Raw genomic sequence first — 19,333 nt, 5'->3', positions numbered from 1 at the left:
TTTTCTTGAAGACCAGGAAGTCGGAAAAGTTATCAAATTACGCAATCAATTACTTTAGTTACACAATCAATTACAGAAATTGCATCATACCAATTTTTCTTTCAAATGTTTAAACACGTCTGATAGTAGAAAGCCAACCCCGATTCTCTTTGCCCGAAAATTGCTCTATTTTGAGCCCTTGACTTTAATTATAATGCCCTTATGAGTCCATTTATGCGAGTTTCCCCATTTTGTAGCATCGATTTCTTCAAATCTAATCATAAAATTAAGAGCGATGTCCCTCAGCACTTAGCCAGTTACATTGCCCAAATTTTACCCTGCTCCGCTCTGCCCCTCTACTTTTAAACTTGACTTATGTCAACTTATTGTGAAATTTTTTCTTCGCATAAAACTTGGATATAAATACCTCGGTACAATTTTTTTGAAGAGAGCTTTTTCGAAATAAATTTTTTTTTTCAAAACAAAAAATATATATTTTTCTTACAAACAGAATTAAATTTTTCCTGCGTTTTAACGTCTTATAAAAATAAAATAAATTTCAGTTTCTGTTCAGTTCAAAATAATTCGATTCTGTTCGAGGTAAATTCAATCAGATAAAAAAACTGTGAATAGAAATAGTCCTTCCAAATATTTCAAAATGAATCTTCTGCGACGAACGTTATTTTGATACCGAAAACGATTTTCAATTAAATTGAAACTATCTAATTATGCAATCCTTAATCTTTGGCCATCTATTATTTTCATTAATTATCACGACGATTATATTAATCAATATAAATGTTGGTAACGAAGAGACAATTGACTCAAACTGCAACGAAGGTGAAATCAGATTCACTCTTGGTCAGAAATTAAGGGAAAAATACAGTCTTCTAAACCAGCCGGCTATCGATCCAGATGATCCAGTGGTTATTTACTATGATGTGGCATTGCGACAACTTTTTAGAGTGGTAAGAACGAAATTTCGCATTTTTTCAAATTTACTTGTGAGAAATTTTTTCAAAAACGCGTAGAAATTTTTGAAGACAAGAACGATGAACGTCTATTGCACAAGAAACATACTGTTGTGTTTATAAACTATTAAAATTGATTTTTATTAGTTCAGAAAAATGGTAACAATTGATTACAGAACACTCAAATTTTCCCGAGTTGAGGGGCTTACTTTATGTTCCAACCGCCTCGACCAATTTTGCGTATGTTTCGAACCTGCAAAAATTTTCTCGACAAAAAGAAGTGCTCGAGTTTGCTCAATGCCCAACCAGCTGTGTTTCGACGGTTCAGTACAAAAATGCGGAGTAACATAAGAATAAAGTTAAAATTGATAGTAATTAAGGGTTTCCAGTAGAGGTCCACATTCATCAAATTATTTTTTAAAATAAGTAATCATCTTTAAAAAACCCAGTCTAGGATAATGTCATTAGACAAACGATGACTTTTTACAGACGTCGTTGGGCAGTAAAAAGAACAAGAAAAGCTATTGCATATGGTGGTATAGTACCACCGGTATAATTCTTACTCAGTTTTGTAAACAATTGATATGAAAAAAAAATATATCTCAGAAATTTGAAAAATTTTAATTGGAATGAAAACATTTTAAAAAATTATATGAAAAGATAAGGAAAACGTATTCTCCAAAAACTTTGAGAGAAATGTTAGTTTTTTTGTGTTTTTATTCACAGCAGTTCAAAAAAATAAGAAAAAGCTTTGTGAGACAGTTGTAGAAATTCCAATTTCAAGTAACCGTCGAAACTTATTGTGGTGTTTTCTAAAATTGATCGCTAAATTTTGTGCTCTTACCTGCTTATTTTGATGTTTGAATTATTTATCTGTTGTTATTTTTTTCAGAGTAATTTCACTTCGAGTAATTTTATACAAAATTTTTATAACTTCCGCTAAAAAATTTCATAGTTCAAAATAGTTGACTCGCTGTTCTTCTCATTTCTTTCAGCGAAGACAACTGTTTTAATTTTATTTAATTACAACGACACTTTATTTTTGTTCAAACAGTCTTTTGCGATTGTCAAAAAACGTTGAAAATTTTTAACGGTATTTTTTTCAAATTGAATTCAATAATTGTATCTTTCGCATAGAGAGATAATCGCTTGTTGAATTTGCTAAAGTTTCTTTTATTTTATATGAAATATTTGGGTAATATAAGCAGATTATTAAGGGTACCGTTGTTTGCTATTATTTTTTTATAATGGAAAAATGGTAAACATACGTTTTCCATGCAATTTTTTTTGCTCAAGAGATTTATGATTAAGTGAGTTTTCACATATTGAAATTGTAGGTCTAAGTTTTTTCATAAACAGAAAACTTTTACCATTTAAAAGTTTCTTTTACTTTATATCGAATATATATAGGTAATATAAGCAGATTATCAGGGCTACCGTTGTTTGCCATTATTCAAAATTTGAGGAAAAAGCAACATGAGTTTGACATGGTTAAAAAATTTGAGCATTTTAAAATCATCCTTCACCGGCTTCCCAGCTTGTCCGAAAGTGCAAGACATACGTTTTCCATGCAAATCCCTTTTGCTCAAAAGGTTCAACATTAGGCGATTTTTCACATTTGAAATTGTATGTCTAGGTTTTTTCTTAAACAAAAAAACGTTTACTTCATTTAACTTCTGATCAAATATTTCAGGTTGTTTTAATCCGCAAGTAACAAAGATTTGTTTTACTCGAAACTAGAGTCACCAAAAGTTAGACGAACTTGCATTCAAAATCCAAAAGAAACGAGCAGAGATGTCTTAGTGTTGTCTGACAAAACTGATATAATGAAAGTATCATACTGCTCCAAATTGGCAATAATTTTTGCAAACGTTTTTTTACAAAGTTCGTTTTGTGGTTGAACAAAAAAAACTTTTCTGGGGCGGGAATTTTCAAAACTACTTGAAAAAAATTTTTTTGTCTTGATCAAAAAAATGGTTGTCATACAATTTCCAAATAAAGAAATTGTAAGCGTTCTTTTTTCATAGAAAACAGTCTTCTTTTTTATTAATGACGAAACATCGACTTTTATGCCGAAAAAAGAAAAAGTTCTTTGATAATTCGATGACATCATTTCATCAAAATGTATGAAGTTTCTGTGACCAATAATTTTTAGACTTAGTTTTTAGAATTGTATGACAAGCATTTTCGGTCTGTGAGAGTAAAACTGGCTAATACAAAAATGTAGAAAAAAACTGTAAGTATAAAAGTCTTCAAAAAACGCGCTCCCCGAAATACGCCAGTTGGGATAAAAATTTCCGAAATTTTTTTTTCTTAAAAAAAAGTCGACAATATTCTCGAAAATATTTTGAAAGTCCATTGACAAAATCCTAGAACCTCACCCTGATCACAAATTCAAATTTTATTTCCCGGAATATTTTTTACAAATTTCATAGAATACTTCGGGGAATTTATAACGTGTAGTTTTAGAAGTCAATGCATAACCCAGAATTTGGATTGTTTCAGGATGAGAAACATCAAGTCCTCTCACTGCTTCTCTGGGAACGATCGGTAAATCTTCATAGTTTTCCAACCCCACCCCCCCCCCCCCCACCCTCACTTTTCAGTTTTTCCAACGTCTTAGTTGTTTTTCGTGTTATTATAGTTAAACGCGTGATCTAATGATGTGCGGTTCTCATCCTTGTATCATATAGCGACGAAGGCGTAGGAGAAGTTGGCATACGAACTTGATACTTTTTTCTTTTCAAAGATATTTGCCCTTGCTTCAGTATGTATTTTACTCTAAACGTTTATATTTCTAGAATAATATTGTTTTTTTTGTTTATAACTAGGTCATTTTTTACAAATCTTTCAACAAGTAAATCAAGAAACGAGATACACTAATTCGAAATTGAATAATAGTCTTACTTTTCAAACTTATGAACACAGTGGTTTTATGCAACAAAATAAACAGAATAGTAAATAAACTATTGAAAAAAATAGCGTTTAAAATGAATTTTTTGGTTAAAAACACCAAATTTTAGCATAAAATTCCCGAAAGTTCTAGAAGATTGTTCTGTTCTAGTCCTGGATTGACCCCAATCTGAAGTGGGACCCGCTGGACTTCTGCAACATCACTGAGATCCGGATGAAGGAGACAGAGGTGTGGGTACCAGACATCGTAATAACCAACAGGTAATAACCACCAATACCAGTAGTTGTAATAACCGCCAATCTGTTTAACTATTTTCCCCTTTCCAAAAGTGGGGGGAGGGGATTCGTTATAATGTACAAACTTTACATATGCTGAACCATTGACTTATTTCTTTATGGGGGGGGGGGCAAGTCGCTACTAGGTACCTCAAGGGGAGATGATAGTTTGAAAAGTTTCGGAAAATTTTTTCTTTAAACTGTTTAGCACAAGATACAAGAAAAAATTAATTGTCAAAGGTACACTAGGTAATGAAATTTGCATCGGCGCAAAATGCCAAGGCTAAATTATTTATGATTTGAACAAAGGGAATTGTTTTTGGAATTCAACTAAATCATATTTTTACACATCAAAATTTACAAAACAATATATAATGATTAATTTATATTCAAAAGCATGAACAAAGGATACTAACAGTTTAAAAGAGTTTTTTCAGAAAGTATGCAAAAACAGAGTAAATTTTCAATCGAATCATGCAACAAAAATTGACAGAAGCGCTAAGTTATTTCATTCATTTTTTATTCTCTGAAAATCATCAATTTTTTTTTAAACATTTCGGTGTTATCAAAGAAACCATCGGCAAAAAGTTGGGAATTGTTAAGCAATACATCGAATATTCTTTAAAGCTTACAAGTTTCTTGAAATTTTTCAGCGCTGTCATAGAAGCGATCCGCAAAAATTTGGCTATTGTTGAGCAACACGTTGAATTTTTCAGACAGCTCGCGTTCGATCCGCGACCATGACAAAATATCCAAAATAGTTAAGCAATTCGACGTTATAGTCAATCGTTTCACGCATTTTCTGCCGGAAATCCCTTTTAACCGCGGCTTTCCTCGATATTGATCAGTGACGCTGTTTAATTTGTTCCCCCTCTGAAGTGTAATCCCATCAGAGTTTTTTTCAATGCTCCAGAACCATTCATCGGTTTGAAATACAAGAAAAGCATGATAAAATACGTGTTTGGTAATTTGTACTGTTGTATGGGCTCTTTCCAATTAAGATATAAATTTCAAATAGATATCGTTACAAACAGACGATGTACCCTATCCGAAATTACTATCTGAGAAGGTCACCCGGATCTGAACTCATCTGGTGCGACCAACGAGTCTCGATCAGACTCACAACTAACTTAGTTTTAGCAATCAGTAAACAAATCAAGAGAAAAAGATAAAATTTTGCTTATTTCCACGTATCAATAAATCTAATAAAGCCGAACCAACATTCAAGACGAACTTCCATCACAGAGTAACGAAAACTAAATCTGCTTCTCAAAGTGAAAAATAAGCAAAAACGACAAACAAATGACCAATAATTGTTTGTGCAGTCGAATCGAACAATACTAGCTTAACTAAAACAAACTCAGCCATAAAATTCAAAAAAAAGCCTGATAAATTTGAGTAAAAAATTAAGGAAAAATTCAAAACTTTAAACATAAAAATTTTAAGTTATTTTAACTCAAAGTTTTAACTCTGCAGTGAACTTCCTAAACAAATTTTTTTTTGATTTATTCACTAAATCCAAAAAAAAACCAAAACAAGAAAGAAAATAGTTAAAATCTAATTGTCAATGTTCATCAAGGTTCAATGGTTTCTATAAATATTCAAAAAAAGATAATAAATAACCTTTTCTAATAAATTTGTTATTAAATTTATCTTTCTATTTTGAAGAATAACTTAACATAAACTGCAAGATCATCAAGGCTTCTTCCTGAGTCTTTAATTTAAAAAAAGTAAACTTATTCAATTAACAAGATCATAAAGTATTCTCATTGATTATGTTGCTTTTCAAAATTCATGTTGCTTTTATAGTCTTTTAAAGGATCAAATCATCAATGCTCCTCCTTGATACTTTAATTATGAAAAAAATTTAAATTTGTTTTAGTACTAGATCGTCAAATTTTTCTTAATCTTTTAAACTCCAACCTATCAAATCAACTCATCTTTTTAACTAAGTCTCTAATAGCCTATGGTGTCGATTCGCTCTCAACCTTTTCTATTACCCAGGGTTAATTGACAATTTTTCTTGTCGAAACTCACCATTTAAATTAAGCTAAACAGTGAAGAACTTTGGTTGCTCGTCCTTTAGTTGATCCCTACATCTTGTTTGATGTAGAAGCTTAGAACACACCTTGAAATAAAAACTAACAAAAATATTTTTAACGAACTATAATACTTCTAATTATACTTGGACGCTATGGACTAATTTTACTATTCTGCAACCGTCGATCTATTATCGATCCAATTTTAGATAAAATAAATAATCTTTGAATGCCGAGAAAGCCACCCAACCGAGTGTAGTTTACATCATTCAAAAGGAACAATCTTCTCTCTCCCCAATGCGTCTTGTCACCACAAACATGCAACTCAAGGATTTAGGAAAACAATCACAAAAGAATAAGGAACAAGTAAAAAAATTAGAATAACTTACAATTGGCTTTTGCATCCATCTTTCATCCTAGCACTTAAAGCAAAACCAATTATAGCAAACAAGCAAACAGTAATTGTCCACAGTTGTCTCAATAAAAAATTCCGTTACGACCTTGTTGTAGTAACACCTCATAAACACAGATTTTGTATTATAACGTCGAAAAAATAGTCAAAACAAAAAAGTTTTATTTACAAAAAAAAACAAATTCCGAAAAATTGTTTTTAAAGAAAACGGACAGCAATTCCAAAATCAGTTGCTACAAGGATACGTGTACTTCAACAACCCAAAAAACCAAAAACAACACATAAAACAAAAAAATAGAGGACAAAGATTTTTCTGACACGGAAGTAAAAACAACATCATCCATAAGAAGTATAAGAAGAAGAAAAAACCTACAGCGAAAAACCATTCCAATAAATAATTGAGCTCATTCCGAAAGACTCACCAAATATTATAAGTTAACAGTAATTACACTTCACAAAAATATTATTCAGGAATCCGACAACAATTTTGAGGATGACTCTATTCTACGATTTGTCATACATCCAAATAGTGATCGATCACAAGGAAAAGTACTTTTTTTCTGCACCACCATTTCCTTCTATCATTTCCCAAGCCCTTGTCGTTACCCTTTCATCCAATTCTAGTTCTTACTACACTAAAGCTACCCCACTTTTATCACCACTTTCGAACCCCCTTAAAGATACTCCCAGCCCTATTACTGACGATCAAGTTGAGCATGGTTCAGATAATTTTAAACAACAACCGATTAACAACAACCGATTAACTATCAATTCACCGATCAACTCAATCCGCTTCTGAATCAAATATCTTCTCTAGCAGTCATCCTCCACAGAGCTGCAAGCGTTCTAAACAAACGTTGACAGCAATTAAACATAGCTAGACATTTAGTCAGCCGCAAATCGATACATAGACTACAATGAAAACGACCTAACACCGCACAAAAACACGCATGAGTTTTTACTTCACTCCATCCCATGCTTCCTACAAAATAGCTTCAACAATAAAAAAAACTAAAAGCCAACGCGACTTTCCTGTTAACAAAAAGAGCTTAATACACACTCTTCCGTGTCTTAGCTTTTAAAAATTACTAACCCCATTGTTATTCCCATGAAAAAGTATGACGATGAAAGTCTACATGCCAACAAGATTTGACAACTAACTTCCACAATTCATCTCGAAGAAATCAATAATTTTATCACAAATACTCAATCACTTCACTTCAAGGAAATCTAATCATTTCCCTGTCGCTTATTAAGATCACAATTTTAACAGATACTTGAAGACGCACCACACAACACTGATACCGAAGCTAACCCACAAATTACATCAACTTTTTTCCACAAGACAGAACACATATTTGACCTCCACCATACAGATCACGTCATTGATCAGGCATTCTAAAACACAAAAGCTTGCGAACGCTATTTTAGCCGCTTTGATAAAATTTAATTAACCTGAAGTTTTTGAACACCCAAAAAAATAGATTTAAATTCAGTAGAACAAAAAACATCAATCGCACACTAGTCAAACTCATTTTAAAATCACCTTCTATCGCAAACGTTTTTACCAATGGTTTCTCCAAAATCCTTTCGTAAGTATGACTTTAAAACTAAGTACAAAAAAAATTACTCATCATTTATTATTAAAATGTTGCAACAAATTTCATCATAGATGCGGAAAAAAAACAATTTTTCATCATTCGTTCGAAGAGTGCCAATCGATTGCTGTATTTTGAATTATGTTCAATGAAATCTATAACTCAGCAGTATTTTTGATATTTCTAATGCTATAGTGTTATAAAACAATACATTAAGTCATACATTTTAGTCATAAATTATAGTAAAGCTAAATTTTTCGCGGGTGAAATTTCTACTTGTCTCCAACTTGTCCCTCCACTTGCCGCTTTTTTGAATAAAAGAAATTTTTGTAAAATTTTGCTCGACAATTTATAATAAAAAAATAATTCTCCATTTTGCGAAATGCTGTTAACAACTATAAAGAGTTTTTACAGCTTTGAAATTTTCGTTCAATCTGGTTGGAATGAAGCCTAAACAACCAACGCAGCTTATTTAACACCACCGCACTACCAACTCACTACTAGTGTGTGAAAAAAAGTTCCACTATTCCGAAACCAGATCAAACTGGATAATATATGATTTGAAGCCAAAACCCGATTTTAATTAGGAACACATACAACTTTAGGATGCACCCTATTGAAACTTATCACAGAAATCCATTTTAAAAATGTGGACACAACTACAAAACATAAATGACAAAATACCAGGTATATAGCAAGAAAAGGTTATGATCAGTAAAACCCTTTACTCAATAAACCATCTCAGGTATACTGCAACGATTCGACTGACCTAACCCACCAGTAGGACGTCCTGAGCCTGCTTTATAGCAAGCCTCATCAACCGCGCTACATCACGTTTAGACACATTGCCTACTGCTTTTGTGAGCAACTCTTGAAAATAATCAAACTAAGATAAAGCTTCTACAAAAACAATTAACTAATTCATAACTTAAACTGAAAACACTAAATTTGTAAACAAAAAATTTGGAAAGAAACACTGAAATATTTGAACGAATTCCGAGGGTATCTTCAGCAGCAAAAAAGAAAACATCACGAGACGACATTCGAACTTCGGAATGGAAAATTTATTGGTTTGCTTGCCGCAGCCTCAATCTTCCCTGCATTTATAGTATGGAGTTGTCAAACAAAGAGAATGAATCCATTGAAGCAGAACGATAGCAAACTCGATGTCAAACTCTATTATACGTGTCCTTTTTCACTTGAAACTTCTCTGAAAAAACTCAACCTTTCATCTTGCAGGTAGTCGCACTCTGAACTCTGAAGTCGACTCCCAACCATTACCTTTCTGCGCAGCACTTCAATCTCTCTGGTTTCAGGGTAACTCCTCGTCATCATATGTGTTTGGCAGACACTACAACTGACTCTCTCACAAACTCAGAAAACACTCCCATTTAAATGACTCAGAACTTTGAAACTTCACTTCTCTAGACCCCGGAAGGGTGGAACCAGTTTGAAACTAGTTACTTCATTTTTATTTCATTTCTCTGTAGAGTATTTTTAACTAACCAATCATGATCCATGACTAAATCTTACTCTAGTTTGTTAGCCTGAAGACCTAGTGGATGAGAGAAACGATAATAAAGTTTGAAATCAGTTGCTTGCTTCTGTCCTCTAACTCCGCCATAAACCAGTGTATCTCCAGATCTATTGAATCTAGAAAATATAAGAGTAAGATTAAGATTGGTATTAGACTAAGAAGTTTCACAAACCCATCGGACCAAAAATAGATAGCGTGACAACCAGACAGAGTACCCTCTTTGAAATTATTTTTGAGAAGACCACCCCCGGACCTAAGCTCACATTCTCGCCTGATCCTATTACCGTAGTAAAGAAAAAAACAGCTCTTCATTATTTCTGTTCAGATCATCCCAAACTCAATTATTCAGCAGCAAAAATAATCGCTCAATTATTCAGCAGCAAAAATAATCGCTCAATTTTTGCAAAGTTAACTTAAGTTGACACTAGATCGTCATTCACTAAAAACACTAAATGATGATTAGAATTTAAAAAAAATTAAATAAAAAAATAAAAATTCAAATTTAAATTTTTGTTTTCGGAACATTCCTTGTTACTTGGTTTATTTACTGTAATATTTGGTGTTCCTTGTTGCATTATGGGGGAGGCAATATTCTGATGCGGGGGTAGGGTTTATAAACTAAGAAGTGAAAGAGCCCTTTAGTCCAAGGTTGTTTCCACATTTCCACTTTCAAAACTCGCTCTTCGTTCACTCGTGTTCGCAGAATCTGTTCTAACTGAGCGGGCGTCATTTCACGTCCGGCTTCTTTCGATTCGTCACAACTCAGGTCAAAGTAGAGGTTGCAGTTCCAAACCGTGTCTTCAATTCCGTCGCATGTGGAATAAAATGACATTGCCTTACTGCAAAAAAAAATTTTTATCTGGTTGCATGGTCAGTTGGTGCTGCACAAGTTTTGAAAAAAATTTGGTTTTTTTTGTAAATTTTGAAAACCATTTATTGCGTTTTTTTAGAACAGACCCTAAAAGGATGATCAAAGTGATTTCAAGCTATTATGCAATCGTAAAAAAAACCTAGGCCAGTTTTATAATAAATATTTGAATTTTCTACTAAGCTCAAATTCTTTGTTATTTTAAGTTATATTTTATAAGTTGTTCAAAACTAGAAATGTACCGGATTCCGGAGTCAGGGTTCCGGTAAACTTCATAGTTATTTCCGGTTTTGGAATCCGTTTTTAAAAAAAAATCAAAATTAGAATGTTATCAGTGCAAAAATGGCTCAACGGAAATGACGTTGACGCATAAAGCACAATGAATAACGGCTAGCCAACGTAAATCTATGCATTATGCAGTTACTCATCGACATCAAAAACGAATTCCGGAATCCGGTTCCGGAATCCTGAAAAAAGTAGTAAAAACATTTCAGGTTCCGGAATACTAGCAAAATTAAATCCGATAACATCTCCATTCAAAACCCGAAGATTTTGACCAAAAATTGGAATTTTTTACCAGAAAAGCTATCTAGAGATCAAGTGGAGTGATTATGCAATTAAACTTCACTGTTGCTCGAATGTATGTCAACCTTTGTTGGAATAGGAATATAGCCAAAGAAGTTTCAGATAAATTCCTAATACGTTTCATTTGAAGGTCAGAATAGTTTCAAAAATGTTAGACGTTGTCCTAAAAGCTATAAAGAAATGCAAAAAGTTGCAGCAGACAGAAATAATTAAAAAGAAAAAATTATCTATTTCAGAAAAATTTTGCATGAAAAGGCAAATTTTTCAGACAGAAAGTATAACTCAACTTTACAAAAAATCCAATTTTTGATCCCAAGAGTGTTGAAAATTGGCAGGTTGCTGTTTTTGATTAATTCTTTCTGCTACAATTTCGGTTAATGTAGCTTTTAATAAATATTTATCGGACAACGATTTAAATTTCTGCAAAAATTCCAGCATTCAAATTTAAATTAAATCGAAATACTTCCTTCAAAGTTCGCGTATGATTTCTGTTGTTCTTTTTTGCTCTAAAAAATTGATCGGTAGAAAGTTGTTGGTGAAAACGTTTTCTCAATTAAGCTCTTGAAATAAGGCAAAAAATTGAGTTCTCCGAAAAGCACAATCATTTTGCGTTGCTCTTTTGCCAGTTCAAATGCAGTTTTGGAAGTTCGATTGTAGTTTTAACACCATTTCACTGTCTCAAAGTCAGAATTCTTTCAAATAATTAAAACGCTGTCCGATAAATTTGTTAAAAGCTGTAAATATTTGGGTTTTCTTTCACAAGCTCAACATCTTTATTAACAGCAGATAAATTATCCAATATCCAAAAACTTGGAAAGAAATGGAAACAAAAAAAAATATATGGTGATGAAAACGATTGAGTCATTGAGCAAATAGGCTTCAGCCCCCATCGTTTCAAGAATCAAAATTGATTATAATGAAAAAAAATGTGTAAAATATTTACCTTATAATCCATTATTGTTGCAAGTTCAGACCACAATGTAGATTTTATTGGCAATATAATCGATTATTTCTGCAATATTCGTAACCAATAAAATACAATATAAATGGGTTAGAAGCCATTTAAAATCAATTATGATTGATTATAACGGATATAATCTCTATATATTTTTTCAAAATTGTTTGAAAAACTTTCAACCATTTCTGCTATGACCACGGCCTACTCGAATTCAAGACTCAATTTTATAACCGCAGTGGAATTCCATGGATAAAAATTGGTTACAACCATTTTTCATGGTTAAAAAATGATGCCATTATAATCGATATTATTTACACTAGGGACCACACAATTGATCATTATCCATTATAACCTAATATAATAGATTATAATAGAATTTCCCCAGATCCCCAGATCCCAATTATAATAGATAATCCCTATAAACGATAAATGTTGCCAATTTTTCTGCAAAAGGAAGCTCACCATCCCCTGCTTATCACCCCTCGCCCCCGCCTACCCCACATATACCTACCCCTGCAATTTTTTTTTCTGGAGGCGGCATAAGAGTCTGCAGGGTGGTTAAAGGTGTGTGTGGGGGTAGGGGGGAGTAAACGGCCTTTTTCACGTATTTTTACGGTAAACTTAAGTAAAGGGTAAGTGGCGGGGAGGGGAGGTCGTGGTAACTGAAGTAAGAATAGTGGGAGTTAGTGACAAGTATTCAGGAAGAGGGGATGTCGTCAATTGCAAAACACAATTAAACAATAGCAAAAATTCAGTTTTCAAATATTTACTTTCGAAGTCTCAGAAAATTCAGGCTCTGACTCATAAAAGTCTACTATAATTTATTATAATCTGTTATGAACTATTAAAATATATTAAAATCCTTCATAATTGATAATTAATCCAAAATAACCAACGTATTAAAGAATTTTATGGGACAGACCATGAAAAACTATGATAATTGATTATTATCCATGGAAAACTCCTTGTGGGTAGCACCTTTTGAAACTCTTTACCACTCACTTTCGCCACGTTCGCACGTTCGCCCCTTCCCTCAGTATATTCTTTCCCCATGTTCATCAACCCCCACAACTGAATAACTCCCCCTCATGTTTACCCCATCCCCCCACCCCCAGATCCCAAACGTGGGGAAGCGTAGACTGGAGTGACGGCAAAGGAGAAAAACAGGAGGTACAAAGGAGAATTAGGTAGAGAAAACAAAGACAACCAAAAAACGAGAAACTAACAATTTATGAGAAAACATGTGAAAGAAAAAATATATAAACACGATGAAGATTTTGAAAGCTAAGTCAAATCTCGTTTCATCTGTAATGTGCATCAAGTCAAAAGCAAGTGGTATGTGTTGAATATATTGCGTTTTGCTTGAAAATTTCAGAAAAATGTTCATAAAAATTGATGATCATCCATAACAATTGTCATCTGTTATAGATGATTATAATCCATTTTAATTGCCTATAATCGTTGCAATTGGGTTTTGACGATGTCACATGCAAAACTAAGTTATAGTTTATTTTTATTCAATTATTTTTAACTTTTATAGAGACGAACAATGAAAAAACAATATAGTTGATCACTTATCCATGAAATTTCAGTACGGGAATTTTTCTCTAACTTATTTAACATTTTTCTCTGTTCCTAACTTTTCCACAAAACAATCCGAGTTTAAAAAATTCCTGTTTGTAGTATCGATATAACCAATTGATCAGATTATCATTATCATTTCATAAACAATTCTTTTCAGCATTTGATATTTTGTTAACTCAAACTGCAACCATGTCATTTATTTTGATAGAATTTTTCTGGTAGGTTTGATTATTATAGATTATAATAGAATTTCCCCAGATCCCCAGATCCCAATTATAATAGATAATCCCTATAAACGATAAATGTTGCCAATTTTTCTGCAAAAGGAAGCTCACCATCCCCTGCTTATCACCCCTCGCCCCCGCCTACCCCACATATACCTACCCCTGCAAAAAAATTTTCTGGAGGCGGCATAAGAGTCTGCAGGGTGGTTAAAGGTGTGTGTGGGGGTAGGGGGGAGTAAACGGCCTTTTTCACGTATTTTTACGGTAAACTTAAGTAAAGGGTAAGTGGCGGGGAGGGGAGGTCGTGGTAACTGAAGTAAGAATAGTGGGAGTTAGTGACAAGTATTCAGGAAGAGGGGATGTCGTCAATTGCAAAACACAATTAAACAATAGCAAAAATTCAGTTTTCAAATATTTACTTTCGAAGTCTCAGAAAATTCAGGCTCTGACTCATAAAAGTCTACTATAATTTATTATAATCTGTTATGAACTATTAAAATATATTAAAATCCTTCATAATTGATAATTAATCCAAAATAACCAACGTATTAAAGAATTTTATGGGACAGACCATGAAAAACTATGATAATTGATTATTATCCATGGAAAACTCCTTGTGGGTAGCACCTTTTGAAACTCTTTACCACTCACTTTCGCCACGTTCGCACGTTCGCCCCTTCCCTCAGTATATTCTTTCCCCATGTTCATCAACCCCCACAACTGAATAACTCCCCCTCATGTTTACCCCATCCCCCCACCCCCAGATCCCAAACGTGGGGAAGCGTAGACTGGAGTGACGGCAAAGGAGAAAAACAGGAGGTACAAAGGAGAATTAGGTAGAGAAAACAAAGACAACCAAAAAACGAGAAACTAACAATTTATGAGAAAACATGTGAAAGAAAAAATATATAAACACGATGAAGATTTTGAAAGCTAAGTCAAATCTCGTTTCATCTGTAATGTGCATCAAGTCAAAAGCAAGTGGTATGTGTTGAATATATTGCGTTTTGCTTGAAAATTTCAGAAAAATGTTCATAAAAATTGATGATCATCCATAACAATTGTCATCTGTTATAGATGATTATAATCCATTTTAATTGCCTATAATCGTTGCAATTGGGTTTTGACGATGTCACATGCAAAACTAAGTTATAGTTTATTTTTATTCAATTATTTTTAACTTTTATAGAGACGAACAATGAAAAAACAATATAGTTGATCACTTATCCATGAAATTTCAGTACGGGAATTTTTCTCTAACTTATTTAACATTTTTCTCTGTTCCTAACTTTTCCACAAAACAATCCGAGTTTAAAAAATTCCTGTTTGTAGTATCGATATAACCAATTGATCAGATTATCATTATCATTTCATAAACAATTCTTTTCAGCATTTGATATTTTGTTAACTCAAACTGCAACCATGTCATTTATTTTGATAGAATTTTTCTGGTAGGTTTGATTTCCTAGATATTGTTTGAGAAAAAAAGGAGCTTAACCAATTTGAGGTTTTGTAGATAATAATCGATTACCATGAATTGGCTCTTTTCTAGTCCCTCCCCTATTTGATTGTTTTGGAAAATCAGTAAGTGAACGTCTTTTTCAATTAACTTTTCATGTCAGCTCAATCAGGTGAACAAATTGTTGCAACTTTTTGACATGCAAAACGCCGTTAGAAGAACTTTTGAACAGCTTTTTTTAGTAATTTTCCGAGGAGTTTGGGAAACGGGAAAAAATCAAGGATTTTCGTTCTCTACATGAATAAAAATCTAAAAATGTCTATTTTAATGGATTAATATCCAATTGTAAATCAAACAGAGTGGAGATAACTTTAATCCATTATAATTGACAATAATGGCTTATATAATTGAATAATGATAGATATAAAGGATTTTAATAGATTTGTATATTTTTCACTTTCCCCCCACAATTCAAATTTTCATTTTTTCAGTTGTTTTACTTGTCATTATGGCTGAATGCGTGTTTTTACGATGAAAGAAAGAAGAACAATTGTGTTCACAATAGTTAGTTTGTTAACGTTGCAATTACTCATTACATTAAGACAAGGTTGAATAGGATTTTCAAACTGGATTTAAATGTTGGGGAGGGGGAGTGGAAAACAGCCAAAAATTTTAATGAGTAAGAGCCTGGATTTTTCAAAACCTCAAAAATTTTTATTCAAAGCTTGAACTTTGCGATCACTAATTGTATTTTTGCTCTTGGCTAGAGTAAAAAGTTGCTTTGTTTTCTACTTTTTTCTTTTTTCTGTTCCTCCCCCTAAATGTTTCACACTAACTCCCATCGGTCCTCTTTGCTTCATTTTTCCTTTCTTGTGTTTACCCTCAACATGCGCGAAAAATACTCTAAGCCCATCCGCACACTCTTACACTTTTAATCCCCATACCCTTTTCAGACCTTTACGCCCTCCACTAAATTTTACAGGGAGGTATGTGTGTGTATGGGAGTAGGGTATGTAGGGGATAGGCGGTGGGGGGGGGGGGGGGGGGGGTTGAGGGTCGAGGGTCGGTGAGGATGAGGATTAGTGGGATTGATGGGGGTTGAGGTTAATTGGGTTGATAAAGCTGTGTGTGGGGTAGGTGTGCGTGGGAGCAGCTGTGCCAATCAATGTGGTGGGATGGGTGTAAATTTGAGCATGCTCAATTTGAGTGTTAAAATTGAAAAGTTGATGAAAGTGTGAGAGTTTTGCAAACATTAAATAAATGTTAGAAGATTTGGACATCTAGCAGGCTGTGAATAAAGCAGAAAAAACAGCAAGTTTTGCTGAAAAATTGAAATATATATTTATAAATTATAATCCATTATAGTCTCTATAAATAATGGTGAATTACAACCTCTACAAACTATAAAATAAATTCTATACATATACATATATATAATAATAATAATAATGGATTTTTAATGTATTAAAAACAAGTTAATTTCTCAAAAAATAATGGATTGAATAATCGATTGCGTGGTCCCTAAGTGCAATTACAATCGAATAAAGTTACAAAAATTTTGACCACAATAAAATTCAAAATAATTTATGTTTTTTATGGTGTCTCACTGCGGGTAATTGCAAACAAAAATTCGGTTTTTTTCTATTAATTTGGAAACTTAGAATGTCCCATGGCAGAAAAATTGTGAGCCAAATATCAAAGTTCCGATATGCATTTGTACGTTTCAGTGCTGTAGTTTTCCTTTCTCTGGGTGTTTAATTGTCTCTGTCATCGCCACATTTTTCGAACAGTTTTCAAAATTTCGTCTCATTGAGTTTTTCCAGCCACTAAATTTATTACGGATATAAACATAACTGTTAATGTTCTTTAAAAAATTGTTTGAAGTTAAATCAATGACTTACAGTTTTATTGTTAAATTTTCAGCTATCTGAGATATCAGCTAAGTAGAGAGAAGATCTAGGCCAGAGAAACTGTAATACTAAGTTTAACATGTTAATAACACAACTCAGTGAAAAAGTATTTAATATATAAAATCAATCTAGATCTGAATCATAAAACACGAATACTAAATGACTACTTGTTTTGACCTGTTCCGATTTCTGTTAGTGTGCAACTGTGCTTCGAAAATATAACACCTGTTTAATGAATAAATGAGTTTTGCGCGCTACACTCTGGAGACCCCATTCTGACAATATTTCGTGCGCCGCACTTGAAGTATTGTAAGAACGAAGGCCAAGAAAACTGATTTTAGCAGATTTTGGAAGGTTTTGACCAAAAAAATTAGAGTCTTTGGCGCACACTCTCTCAAACTTGGTTTAAATTTGCACCCAAGGCGCATTTAGATTAATTTCAGAGTGCGTCGACCCAAAATGGTTGTCGTAAAATAGTACCAAAGTGTGACCCTTTTGGTGGTGAGTTGGTCGAATACCTAAGGCACGGGGTGGGCGCCCCCTCCCTTTATCCTGGTCCTGCTCTGTGACTAAAACTTGTTGAAACAGATATAAAACGAAGCTTATATACTTGAAACTATTACTTTCTTTTAGTAACTTTCGTTTCTTTGCTATTTATTTCAAAATGTTAAAGCTTAAATTAAAAGTATACTACTGATTAGTCCTCTTGTAGGACGACTAAAGATAGTAAAAAAAGAATTGGTTTGTTCTGGGTTGACCTCCATACATCGAAAATGCTTATCATACAAAACCATACATCAAATGTATGGAAAAATGCTTGTCATACAATTTTGGTACAATTTCGCAAAGTGGTTGAAAAAAAATATAAACTAATATCTGCGTCTAATTGATTCTAATAAAACAGTCTGGTGACGCAAAACCGAGGTTTTTGTTTTTGAATAAAAAAAACGCATTTCATACAATTCCCATTATAAATGACAAGAAATTTTGAAATTGCCCCAAACATTTTTTTTTCAACCGCAAATCGAGTTTTGTACTCAAACAAACATTTTCCGAAAACATATTTTTGCTTGCAAACTTTAAGTTTTTGTGTGTATAACGTAGTCCTGGTTACACTGGTGTTGGATTTTTTCCTTTTCTTTTTTCAAAAACGCTGAAAACTCATATTCTTTTTGTATGGCATGTCTATGTATGCCTTGTTCAATTTAAAAGTTTGTTACTTCCGTTATATCGTTTTTGAAAGACAGCTCTAAGACCATTCAGCTCGTTTTCTAAAGATTGCAAATGCAAAACCGTCCAACCGTTGGTACTTTGAGTAAACTTGGCCAAAAAATTTTCAGAAATTAAATTTAGAAAAATAAATTATATTTCTTGTTAATGGAAAAATACATATCATACAATTTTCATATTTTATAGAGTTGAATGATACAACAACAGTTTTTAAAGACTCATTAAGGAACTTTTTTCCTCCTTTTTTCTAATTTGGAACGAAATAAGATTCAATTAATTGCAACAGATAATGATTTTTGTTTTCATTTTTTTGTTAATCGTATGATAAAAGTCTATCCACTTTTCATTCGGTAAAGACGATAGAGTTAAAAAGAACTCATCATTTGTTTATTTACTTTTTTTTCTGGCAACAAATATCACATCGACATCGTGATTTGTCGGTAGGGTATTTTGCAAGAAAAAACTATATTAACTTCTTTATCAACTTCTTCCTCAACTTCACTGACTGAGTTGACAAAAAGAAATCGGATAGAGTTCGGATAGTTTTTACCAGTCTAGTTTTGAGCTGTCATGATTGACTCAGATATTCGGATAAACACTTTTGAATTTTTCATTCAGTTGTTGCTCATAGAAATAATTGTCATTCCTAATTTCTTTTGGTTTAAATTTCGCAAAATTTTTTTTGGCAAATTCGTAAATTTTAAGTTTTTTGCATTTTCATGAAATCTCAAGCGCGGCGAAGAGATTCATAGAATTTTACTCAACTGCAAAGTTTTTCCAATTTTGGTAT

At 32.9% G+C, this 19,333-nt stretch overlaps 1 protein-coding gene across 1 annotated transcript in view; it reads left to right on the top strand.

Moving 5' to 3' along the window:
• The first annotated feature begins 663 nt into the window (after positions 1–663).
• The window catches only part of LOC134854972 (neuronal acetylcholine receptor subunit alpha-7-like), a 39,697-nt gene continuing 21,027 nt past the window's right edge, over positions 664–19,333 (top strand). Inside the window, exons 1-3 of the mRNA XM_063871351.1 lie at positions 664–947; positions 3,456–3,500; positions 4,015–4,124. Coding sequence (XP_063727421.1) covers positions 708–947; positions 3,456–3,500; positions 4,015–4,124 — 395 coding nt within the window. The 5' untranslated portion in view covers positions 664–707. The remainder of the gene's footprint in view (positions 948–3,455; positions 3,501–4,014; positions 4,125–19,333) is intronic.

Source organism: Symsagittifera roscoffensis, chromosome 10 (assembly GCF_963678635.1).
Source record: "Symsagittifera roscoffensis chromosome 10, txSymRosc1.1, whole genome shotgun sequence".
NCBI lineage: Eukaryota > Metazoa > Xenacoelomorpha > Acoela > Convolutidae > Symsagittifera > Symsagittifera roscoffensis.
Note: the sequence above shows the minus strand (reverse complement) of the source record. Positions and strands in the feature narration are given on the sequence as shown.